Source organism: Pagrus major, chromosome 17 (assembly GCF_040436345.1).
Source record: "Pagrus major chromosome 17, Pma_NU_1.0".
Lineage (NCBI taxonomy): Eukaryota > Metazoa > Chordata > Actinopteri > Spariformes > Sparidae > Pagrus > Pagrus major.
In genome coordinates this window covers 7,885,901-7,898,481 of record NC_133231.1, presented here as the reverse complement: position 1 = coordinate 7,898,481, position 12,581 = coordinate 7,885,901, and the positions used below count along the sequence as shown (strand labels likewise).

The following is a 12,581-nucleotide window of genomic DNA, read 5'->3' as shown; positions in this document are numbered from 1 at the left end:
TTTAAGGTCAGTTTGTATATTCAGTTTATTCAGTCATGAAAACAAAGAGTGTTTGTTTATTTAGTTTGTTTAGGCGTAGAAAATACATCAAAGATCTTTCTCTTCTGATTAAAATTTCTTCCAAAAAACTACACAGTGCTCCTTTAAAGCATATGCTGACTATTAATTGGAAAATGATATAGTGAAATATTTGCTTAACTTTGTGAAGTAACAACCATCAAATATTACATTATGAAATTATTTATACAGTAAACACCATTTATAAACCGATAGATGCAGCTAGAAATTATACCAACTCCAATGTGCTCCCTCTGTAATAAACAAAATGAATAATATGAAAAGATATTGAAGACAGGTTCATGCAATTTGTGTCTCCCTCTACATCTGTGATTGACCCTGCTCTGGTATGTTCTGCCCTGGTACCCACTCTACCCTTTGACATAAAAAGCCTTGTGCCACTACTGGGTTACGATAAGGGAAATGTTGAAGTAAATGCTTGACACACTCACTTGATCGGCAAAAAAACACATGTTTTATTCAGTATTGACAGTTTATCACTAAAGTAACACATACAAAGCAAACTATAGTGTTAAACAACCATGTACACCAAAAAAACCCACAAATCTTTCAGTGTCTCAGATTAAGGCACATTTTAAAGCCAACAGTACCATAGGGTCTTATAAAAGCAACATCAATCATTTATACTTTGACATAACGGTAACAGTTCAACTAAACTGGTTTTGACCTGTGTGTAATATGCTCCGCAGCAAAATGGTCTCGTGAAGTCTGACATATTAATAATGTAGGTGTCATTTTTTATCTTTGTGTAGAGCTCTCTCCATAAGTCAATAAATACAAACATAATCTACAGTCTGACACCGATAAGAGCAAATATTTAAAAAAAAAACAAAAAAAAAACATCAGGAAGTGATAGTTGTGGATCTGTTGAAACTAACAGGAATATGTAAAGCTCACGACTGCAACAAGTTCAGTGCTACCAAAATAAGAGCAAATGACATTTCAGTTTTGTACAGCAGTGCTTAATTTAAACATACATATTCACTACATTGGACACTTAGTGTTGCAAGCATCCCCTGACTTGAAAAGTCCATAGACACTGACCAATGGGAACATGGATACGGCTCCAACCATGGAGCCCAACTGCACTACCGCCCCACACCACAGGAGGGCACTGTGGCCCTCATCCCTCAGAATCACCGCAATGATGACCTTCACGTAGGACAGGGAGAGGACAAACAGGATCCAGGTCAGCACCTGCAGCACAGAAGAGGTACATATTAGACATTAGCACAATGATCTGACACTCAGTCTTTGTTTCACAGCTAGCTCAGGGACTTTCATGGGTTTGCCATCATGGGTGTGAAGTTTTTCACTTCAGTCAGAAACTGAAACAGTTCACTTGATACTTCCTCATTTCCTGTGGAAATAGTTTTTGTGGTTGAAACATCTCACAGCATTTGTTTTAACTATATTGTTCACTGTTTGGTAGTATTTTTGTGTGCCAGCCATTGTTACTTAGTTAAAAACACAGTCTTATTTTTTGAGAAGTATTTATTGTTTACTCTGTTTTACTGTTATGGACACTGTAACTCTGTTTAGAAAATGACATTGCTATACAGTGAGGACAAATTATTGCACACATCAACAATGGAGAAATGGAGGATGTAATACATTCATGCGAACTGAAGAGAAGTAGACTCTCACAACTTCTTCTTTCAAACTTTGTTTTTTCAATGTCTGTTGCATCACAGTTTCTCTTTCGCTGCACTCAAAAATTAATAAAATCATGATAACCAGAATTCTAGTTTTAGGACACTGTTATAAAGACATGAATCCCAAAAAGAGGAAAAAAACAAAAACAAAATATTATTGAATTTTTTTTCCCTTAGGGTATTTTAAAGCTGCCTTTTCTTTTCTTTTTCTCTACAAAATCTTTATTTTGAAAGAGTGCGTGAGCCCATTATACCAGTAACATAGCAGCACGATGTTTCTTTAACTTTCATAATGCCGACACTCAGGGAGTGACAGTATTATGCAACCCTGTACAGGCGCACCAGCTGATAATCACTTGATTCAACACGTCTGGGAAAATACATGAGCGCTCGCAAACATGATTTGATTATCCTGTCCTCATCGAATCAGACATAATTGAGTTGACACAACTTATCTTAAAACCTGCCAATCACACTCCACTCCCAGTTCATAAGAAATGTGAACAGAGATGTAACTATGCCAGGTGGGTTGTACTGTCATTCTTTTGTAAGGTGTAGCATGAGCCCCATTTACAGGTTAGAAAATGAGCTCTAAAAGTAACTGCTATGAATTAATATATGTTGCAGTGTAAAACGTCTTTCTGCCCCAGTGTATTGAAAGAGTGTGAAGAAAGAGTCTTACTATAACTGCAGTTCCAGAGGTGCTGTGGACCAGCAGTGGGCAGGGACTAAGAGCAGCCATGGCCATGATGTAGGCTCCAAATCCAGACCCAATCATGGTCAAGAATCCCATGAAGATGAGAGACCTGGAAACAAAAAATGATGCAAATGGTTAAACTGGGCATTTGTTGTTACACTTAATCACTTTGCTTAATAAAAACACACTAATATGATAGTTTGAATTCAGATAGATAAATTCCCTACTCATAACTCCTTTCCACCCACCAACACCCACTAACATCTGGCTTTGGTTTCAGTGGGAGAAAAGGGTAAAATCGGCATTCATTCCTCAGTTGACTCTGCAGTAGTCATAAATATTTATTGTTTCCAGCACTGATGAAAACATGACATTTGGGTGGACACGCCCATTTTTGCCCCTTTTCAAGCACAATTCTATGACGCACGTTGAAGATCTGGATGTTGGCACCAGCCTGTTGGCCCTCTGCTTCTAGGTTTGATGCTGTATATATCCCTCCAGTGTCACTTCTCTAAGTGCCCCTCCAGTGCAGTATAAAGAGCGAGAAAAGTCTTAGTCCAGGGTTGGTTGGGCTGGTTGATTGGCAAATACTGGACATGTTGGAGTTCACATCCTGTTTGTGACCAAGAGTCAAGAGTGATTTGTTTTTAGGTTAAGGTACGTAAATGAAGTAACTTATGTTACCTGAGTGACGTACTTATGTAACTTCTGTTACATGATGTGAGTTACATCACCTACGTAACTTACATTACAAAACTGAATGTAGTTACAGTAATTTAACCCTGAGTATGATCTATTCCTAAACCTAACGAAGTAGTTTTGGTGCCTTAACCTAACCAATCATTTATTGTGCCTAAACCTTACCCAACCATCACCATTTGACAATGTTAATATTGGTCTAACCAGCCGTAGCATATTATGTATTATTGCTAACTGAAAAACAGAGCCTGAAGCTAAAAACTGAAGCTAGAGGGGTAGGTAAATCTCTGTCAGCAGTGCTTGAACATCTTTCAGTCAGTGTTAAGTTTAAAATAGAGACTGAGGTAAAAAAGTAACCATGGTAACTTTGTCTACTGTTCCCTGTTTACAGGTGTGTTTTTCATGTTGAATGTGACACGCAAGAAAAAGAACATAAAGGCAAACTCATCTACTGGCACTGAGAAAGGAGTCAATTGCCTATTTTCACTAGGGTTACCCACATTTACAAATCCTGCATTTAACTGCACATGCTAATTTTGTAAAAAATTGTCATTATTCTTCTTATAAAATGATCATTTCATGTAAAGAGAGCGATCTAATAATCATTCTTACCGAATGGGCACGAACATGGCGATGCAGCAGGCTACCGGGTTAGCGACAGCTGCCATGGTGGCTGCAAGATGGTAGGCCTTGTTCCCGTAAGGCAGACAGGAGTACGACTGAACTGAGGGCAGCACTGCGTTGGTCAGAGCATTGACCCAAGCCAGTACGACAAAGATGAAAACCACCTCCAGACTGCTATATGTCCCCCTCCCAAAGGAGCTCCTGGGCCTGGCGGCTTCCAGGGGGCTGATCATAGGCTTCTGCTCTGGTGTCTGGGCGTGCAGAGACAGAACTTGGTCTCTCTTCCCAGGAGCCAGATCACCACTGAAGTACAGGTCGGTCTTCCTCTCCCGAGCCACAGCTGGGTGATGGTTGAGTAGGATAAAGGCTACCATACACACAACCATCATGGCACTGAGGAACACGAAGAACACCTGGGCAGAGAATTTAGCTGGCTGGTAGATGGCTTCTAGCTTTCCGCTGCCAACCATAGTGGCATTATTAGCTGTACTGTTAGCTGCACCAGCCAAAGTGGCATTCTGACAGTGGACTACACCAACACCTTGAATCAGAGCCACCAGTGCAGGTACCAGACCACTGAGGCCTTCACCTGCAAAGTACGTGGTGAGGTAGTGCGGACGTAGCCTCATCATAAAAGGCAGAAAGGTAACAGAGGAGGTGCAGTCCACTACAGAGAGCAGGAAGCTTAACACCAGCAGGGGCACACTGTGCAAAGAGCCCCCTATTGTCACTGTGTGCCTCCAGAAGAAAGCCAGCAGGAATGTAGCAATGATCCCCAACCCTACGATGCAGTAGATGACCGGTCGCTCATCTAGCACCCCTGGGCGGAAGCGGTGCATTAGAGTGATGAAGAGTGGACCTATGTTGGCCATCTGGATGAGGACTGTGAGGTAAGATGGCAGATGCCAGCCCTCCGGGATCTTTGATACGACCAGGGGGAGCTCCACCCACATCCCGTTGATTGCCACCCAAGAGCCCATACCGAAGAGGCACGCCAGCACGTGAGTCAGCAGCGACATGATGTAGGGATGATGATGGAATGAGGTAAATCAGGAAATGTAGATCTACACAATCTGAAATAGACACAACATTGGAAGTTTTATCAGTAGAATGCTAAATTTGGAGAATCCAACCACAATCTAAAAAACAGTTAATTAAAAACTGGAATACAAGCCTTCAAGTTTCATGGAACTCAATTATGATATGTTACAACATTTACATTTAGTGTGTTATTGCTAAGTAATAAACTAGCTGTCTGTTATCATATAATATATATCTGGATATAATAAGACATTAACATTATTTCACTGAAGAGTTTTAGGATTTAATAGTGTAAATGTTGTCTCTGATTTTGCTTACATTGGAGAAAGGGAGACAGCGAATAGTCTAGTTTTATATAGGCCCAATAATGACATTAGAGAAGATGTTAGATAAGGGATCACTGAAGTCATACAATTCACATGAATGACTAATCAAAATTCACAATAATCCATCCAATAATTGAGTGATTGATTGTTCAGTATCAACACTGCCATCATCCTAGTATGGCTAAAATAGAAAACTGTCTTGAGGGTTATGTTTGCTTAGTACATTACAACAAATATATTAAAAAAAACACTATTTCAATAAGGAAGCAGAGTACAGTATATCTGAATGTCACCTACCACAGCGTGCCAATGTGGCTGGCATTGACCTTCCCAGTCTCCCTTTACTCTGCCTCTTATCCCCCCCGCCTCTCATGTGCTATTTGGCAAGGGGCGCCTGACCCTTCACATACTGACACACTGCTCCCATAAAAAGCTCCATGTGCTCGTGACATAAACAGATACATTGAAGGGGAGTTAAACAACATCACGGCTGTCATTGTGAAGGACTTCTTCTAATTAAAACCACAAATAGTAAAATTTCATTCATTCCATACCAACACAGTGAAAGGTTAGAAATAAGTATCTTATACCAAACTAATAACATCATGTGTATCAGAAATATTTAGAAACAAGAAAGTTTCTGAATACTGAATACTGATTAGTTCCTGTTCCTGATTCTAAATCTAAAATCATTCTGGTTCTCTTTCATCCCTTCATATTGTAAAGGAAGTAAATGGGATAACCAGGATAACCAGGAAGTCCTCTAATCATACATGGATCCTCCACAGTTCAAGAAGGTGTCAGGATATCATCTTACCTGGTTCAGTACATAAGAAGACTCTGCTCTCCTCTTCCCTCTTCCCTCTTTTCAAAAAACCCTCACTCCATCCTGGTCACTGTTTTTTTGTTTCTGTTACATCAGCCAAAAGTGTGTGTATGCCTTCCCTCCCCCTTTTCTCCTCCACACGCACATTATCCACAGGCTTAAATTCTGCTTCCGTGTCCCTGCTGCACTTGACGTGGGAGGGACTGCACAGGCGTACATGGGCCCACACCACCATGACACTCTGACCGTCCTTCTATTGGAGGGTGGTTTCAAAATCAGACAGCCATGTGCTCTCTGTGTTGCCGGTGAGCTCAGTGATAGGAGGAACGAGACAGAAGGAGGAGGTCTCAGCGAGGACAGCTCCTCCTGTTCCTTTTCCCTCCCCCAACCAGCATACGACCTTGTGGTCTGCCCTCCTTTAAACACACAGGCTGCAGTGTGAGAGAAGAGGGGGAAGCTGCCTTTGGTTTCACACTCAATCAAGTTATGTACTAAAATACCACACTGACTTTTTTTCTATTACTCTGTCTCTGCCTCTGATTATTTCTTATGGCATGTTGAGTCTCTACTGGCTCTTAACTGTGCCAGCAGTGCTTTGCATGTTGGGTTGCGATGCACTGCTTGTTTCAAAATCACCTGTGGTGTGAATAGAATTTCTCAACTGAGAAAACCGGTATGTCAAGTTCAACTTCATCAGCACGAACATGACGGTGCAGTTTAGATTTCCGAGTTTCTGATGGTGTTTGTTTTACCCATGCTGAATATGCCAACACTCCTCATTTTCAATCAGTTACATTTGACACTGTTAATGTCCAGTGAAATACAGTTTTAATTATGATTAGTATTCTAAAGCGTAAAAAGGTTTGAAGGATAGTAACTTACAGATATTATAAAACCATCAGTGTTGATCGGAAGCACCCCTGGAGCCTGGCAGCGCAGAGACAAGAGGCATCTGTCTCTAAACTCCTCAACCCAAAGGAAGTGGTGACGGAGGTAGTTTCAGAAAGTTCTGCAGGGCTTCTGGTTGCCTCCTCCAAGCAACTCCTCCTCAGTACCTCAGTATACCCTCCTAGCAGCTCAGTGAGATGGCTGGAGCAGCAGATACGTTCACTTGGTCGATCACCCTGCCTCGAATGCCACCGTGTGTCTTGACAACTTTAGGATAACTTTCCATGAGATTTGTCATGCACACTCATGCCCCCTCCCCCTGAGGTTTAATTGTAAGTACTTGCGCAATCATAATCATAATTTCTTGTTTTTGAAAAATGCCTGATTTCATTCTATGGCACTGACTTTAGCAGCCAGCAAAATGTTTAAATGTTCTAAAAAAAAAAATAAATAAACCAGATTGCTCTTCTGCAAGTTCACATGAATCTGTGATACCATTGTCCACAGACAGTCAAAACAAGACCTTCCTTCAAGGTTGTTAGTTACAAATAGGAGGATTGAGAGCAACCTGGACAAGGTTACAAATGCAGGAGTAGAGTAAAATGCTAACAGACTATTTTACATTGACACTGAGGTTATGTTGCCCCTGTCTTATAGTGCAATATCTGCATTTAAATACATGAAATTACGTAATTTGAAATGATACAAAACTGTCGCATTTGGCCTTTTTGTATCATTTTATGTGTAGTAAGTAGCATAAAAAAAACCACAATTCAAATTTTACAGAGTTGGGTTAGATAAGGACAGTTGCTAAGTGCAGGCAAAACAGTGCAGTGGAAAACTTACTCAACCCTGCTATGGTTGTTAAAAATACTCCATGTGACAAATTTTCCTCATTATGCGATTACACAGCTTCACATTTAACACTGTCTGAGCTCCTTTCAGCATTTTAAATTAGCTCTATTCATCATTCTAAATGAGACCACATACCACCTACCTGCTGGTGGGAATGGAAGTGCAGAGTCAGTTCTGCTGAGAGGTTACACAAGCGAGCACAGTGGAAAGTGAGCTCAGGGCAGCTCTCCTCAGATGCGTAACACCACAGTGGCCTTGTGATGTGTCTGCCTGTAGAGTATGCATGCACATTGAGTTGATAGCTTTGTACTCTACAACTCTGGATCCCTGAATCTGTGCCATGTGACAGCAGAGGGCTGAGCCAGGGGTCCAGTATGGGAAGCAAAGTCCTCAGCAGCAGGGGTGGGTGGAGGAAGGGAATGAGGACGGAGGAGGGGAGGATAAAGGATAAAGGATGGATGGAGGAAAGGTAGTTAAGAAAATTGTTGGCAAGAAAGTTGAAAAAGGGGGAAAAGTCTACTACATGGACATGACGGTTCCTACATTTTTGTAGGGTGGGTGAATGCAGCTTAGCCAACCAGAAGATGACTCTGGACAGCTTTCTGAGCTTTCTGAGTGGGTGTTTAGTCGGGGTCAGTCTGGCTTTGTTCAGCGCAAATTCCAGCCCAAATGAATGACTCCTGTTGAGCACTAACTTCATGGTATTTCATTTGGGTGCCCTGACGCCCACCTCTGCACTAACTTGTGCTAAATGTTCCCTTCCTCAATAAGAATAACAACAATAGATTTGTGACAGTAAAGCAAATTAGTTCTGATACAGTCAGTAAAAAGGATTGAAGTTTTCCTGGATGTTGGATTAAGGCGACTGTTGCGTTACTAACTAATTTAATCTTTGGACTGTTTGTTGATGCCAAATGTCAATTAACTCTGTTTTTTCCTGTTCCAGAATAGTTCTGTTCAAATTAAAAGTAACAAGTATCAGTACAATTAATCAATTATTGCTTCATTCTGTTTGTTGTTTGTGAATTGGCCTTTGTAATGTTTGGTTATAAACCACATTAAGCAAAGTCATCAGTTTAAATGACATTGAAGTGTGTCTATGCAAGTTCAGTTTCTCGAAGCGGTTGAGCTGCAGGCTATGTGCATTATCCTGTGAAGCCTGATCTTGTTATATAACCGTTTTTAAACATGCAGTTAAAAATAAAATGTCAGTAACTCAATAAACAATGAGGTTTATTTGGTTAACTAGTTAACTCCAGTGTCTTTCAGAAGAAAAAAAAAGAAAAGGAAAAAGAAAAGTGTAATAAGACAACATATCACACAACCCATTTACCTTTGCAGCTGTTTTAAATACTAAAAACAATTGTTTTCCTCAGGGAATAATGCAAGGACCTCGATACCTTCATTTGAGGCATATTTACTGTAGGTGGCTGGTATACATGAGTGAGGACAATTTGATGTGGATCTTAGATCTGGTGAGCTTAATTCATGGTTAAGCTATTACGGGTGGGAGTGATGCTGTGCTATCAAGTTTGATATTGGATTAAGCTTGACTGACTTAAAGGGGACTTTTGGGCCTTGGCAGGGGTATGTGCAAGCAAAAGCACAGGTGAATTACATTATGTCCCTGAAGATCCGAGTCACGAAACACGTCTACTGTTCAGTTTCAATGATACCTGCTGCATTGCATGAACACTCAGAGGCATCACTTCATCATAAGTGTGTATATTTGTGACTAAAAGACTGATGTGCGGTCACAGGACAGTGTTGTTTTGATGAAACCTCAGGACTCTACAGGGCACATTTTTGACCTGGATTGATGGTGAGTGTTTGTGTAGAAGTACAATACTCTGCTTTCTTTCTCATAACTGCTGGGCTCTGTGTTTAAACAAATATGTCTGTGTTTTTGGAACTGTATGTACGGTGCAAGCGGGTCTCAAAGATTCACTTGTTAGACATTGACAGGAGGGCAACTTGAGCTGGGGAGCCACAGATGGAGGTACTACCATTGAGAATTCATCGTTACATAAGATATCACACACAATACTATGTACACTTGACCTTTATCCTTATTCTTTCATTACTGGTGACTGGTGACGCATTCTTTGACCTAAATATGTGGATGCTCATTGTCAGAATAGTGAACCGTTATGTCTTACACAGATTCACCTTTTTTTTTAAGTAGGCTTTTTAATTTCAGTCTTTTTGAAACAGACTGTAATGCACTTGTGTACAAAGGTGCATCAATGTAATGTGGCATGAGAATGGTGGAAACATTAATATTGTTAATTATTTAATTAATTATTAAATATATTTATAACAATAGAACCAAATATCAACGTTTAATGGAAAAGGGGTCACTCATAGTAATTAACTGTAGAGAATTGCTACCCAACCCTGCAGCTCCCTTCATCACTTTTTAACTGCTGTTGGCTTCCAGCACTAAATGGCAAGTGGCCAGAGACAAAGTTTGTGACTAGCTGGCAAACATAGTGGTGCATTTAGCAGCTAAAGAGCCAGATACTACATCCTCTGGAATTGGTGGAAACCAAAAATCTGAGTGAATATTGGACTTATATTGGTCAGGTAACTAGAAACAGGACTCCAATGTCCATTGCAAACAACTTCATCTACCAACTTTTATCTACCAGCGGCTATAATTATTGACATTGATTCTTATTGTCCAGCCACACTCGACTGTTTTCGTTCATGCTTAACACTCGGAAAGGGTGATTTTTCTCCCCACACCAGTCAGCTGTTTTGAGTGTAAAGACTCTACAAATTCACTGTACACCACCTGCCCACAGTTTGCGAGTAGCTGATGAGTATTTAGCAAATACAGAGCCAGATATTCTTCTCAGGAGTTTGTGGAGACCAAAAACAGAGCTAAAAGAGAGTCAATAGTGGACTGAGCATTCACATCACAACACCGCTGCTGTTCCAATCATCTGCCCCCTCAAGTGGTTGCCAGTTTGTGCACTAGCTATAGTTAGCAATGCTAGCTAACGTTAGCTAATGTTGCCAACGTTAGCTAGCTAACATTAGGGCAGGTACAACTCAGCAATTCTTATGGTTTCTTTCTGTTGACCATTGAAAATGTAATAAACAAAACAATCATTTAGGACCCGACAAACATTGTAAAACGATTAATTCACAATCAAAATGTATTACTTTAAAAAAAGATTTGTCTACATAAAACATGTTATCAATATGACCTTTAAATAAGTAACTTTTTGCGAACAAATTCGCAATCAATTTAGAAACTGCCCCCAAGTGGCCAAAAAATGTACTACCGGCATAAGAAACTAAACATAAACTAACTACTATTAGTTAGACCAACTGAACAGGTAAACATACTATGTTTTAAAGTCACATGAATGCAGCTCTGTAAAATACAAATGAAGTAATGAACACGGCAAATATTTGTTTCTTTTTTATTACAAAAAGATTTATTTTTTATACAAGTGGACGTAAAATTATTAGTGACATTCATCTACAGTTTCTCTAAATTAGACATCAGAACGAGTGCTGGGTATAGAAACATTTACAGTACAGAAAGATTAGGGTGCATAGCAATAGAAGTGAAATCTGGCTGTTGTATTTTTTTTACAGTACAGTAAAATGTTCAACCTTCTCCAACATAAACACATTAAGCCCAAGAGGAAAAGGTACTTTTATCATGTAAAAATGTTTCCGACTTTAAAAAATCCTTTTTGACAACTGCATAGACCAAATGCAATTAAACTACCGTCTTCAACCTCAGGAAGATCTAGTACAAACGTCACATACAAATAGAGTAACTTTACACTGCTGATAACATATTGTTAAGCTCCATAATAAAAACCAAGCACAGTGCAACACTGATGGTGGAGCTGCATTTGCTTCTCTCTCAGGGACAATGTATTTCAGTATTTTTTGCTGAAACGATGCATGTTGGTTTCTTTAGCATCATGAATAGACCTTGCAGGAAACGCATATAGTGCCTTACATATTTCTTAAACACCTTTGAAAGCAGAGTAATAAAATCAAGAACAACATTTCTGACTGGATTGGAGGTCAGAGAAAAGAACATCAAGGCAGAAATACAGAAAAATTAAAATATACTGCTTTTGGTAAAAGAAGCTGGAAAGGAAACTAAAAGGTAGCTTTCACCGAAAAACCAACCAGACCAACCAGATCACCTCCAGTGCATTCTCATGACAAATTAAATCCCTTACTCATGACAACTGTCAGATTTCCCACATATTTACAGTAGTTGGACACAGAAAAGTGCATTTTCATGAAAAGAATGTGCTAAACAAAACTTTTCCCAAGAAGTCATAAAGAAAAGAAAAAAAAAACATCTACATTTTTCACAGTCATGTTCCATAGAAATACACACATCCAAAGATAAAACCCATCCTGAGAAAATAATCTCTACAAATCAACAATGACCTGTCGTACTTCAGTGCATTGTTCGTTACACAATATCCAGTGTTTAAAACATCCTTACAATAAAGAACAATAAAAAACACATAAGTATCTGAAAACATGGTGTCAAAAAAAAGGTAAAAGAGAATAACAGCGTGGCCCTGCCAACAATGTCGTCTTCATGGAATGAAATAAAAAACAAAAATATCACAAAACTGAAGGACAGCGAACTGTTCCTCTCACATACTCATGATTTTGGTATATGTATTTTTGGATGCTAGTTGGGGCAGTCAGACAGAACAACTCTTTTACATACCATGTACAGATTTTTACATCAGTCACACCACATTACTGCCCCAGTTCTGGTACCGTCTGACTTTTGTTCATCTTTACAACCAAAAAAAGAATAACAAGCTGGAAAAAAACAAAATCTGATTCAAGCAAGGCTCTGGCTATCATGCAATAAGCATCCATGCAGAACT

At 39.7% G+C, this 12,581-nt stretch overlaps 1 protein-coding gene across 1 annotated transcript; it reads right to left on the bottom strand.

Moving 5' to 3' along the window:
- Nucleotides 1–509: 509 nt before the first annotated feature.
- Nucleotides 510–6,081, bottom strand: slc52a3-2b (solute carrier family 52 member 3-2b). Its single transcript, XM_073485726.1, has 4 exons — nt 5,938–6,081; nt 3,742–4,826; nt 2,416–2,539; nt 510–1,275 (listed from the first exon to the last, which is right to left on the bottom strand). The coding sequence occupies exons 2-4, from the start codon at nt 4,770–4,772 to the stop codon at nt 1,063–1,065; spliced, it is 1,368 nt and encodes a 455-aa protein (XP_073341827.1). The 5' UTR covers nt 4,773–4,826; nt 5,938–6,081; the 3' UTR covers nt 510–1,062.
- Between the last annotated feature and the right edge of the window lie 6,500 nt (nt 6,082–12,581).

What these genes read in the sequence shown, in the direction of transcription:
- slc52a3-2b (XM_073485726.1), bottom strand. Translation starts at nt 4,772, where the DNA reads ATGTCGCTGCTGACTCACGTGCTGGCGTGCCTCTTCGGTATGGGCTCT. An exon ending in GCCATGTTCGTGCCCATTCG is followed by an intron (nt 2,540 to 3,741) that starts GTAAGAATGATT and finishes TTTTGTTTCCAG; the next exon opens with GTCTCTCATCTTCATGGGAT. An exon ending in CCTCTGGAACTGCAGTTATA is followed by an intron (nt 1,276 to 2,415) that starts GTAAGACTCTTT and finishes TCTGTGCTGCAG; the next exon opens with GTGCTGACCTGGATCCTGTT.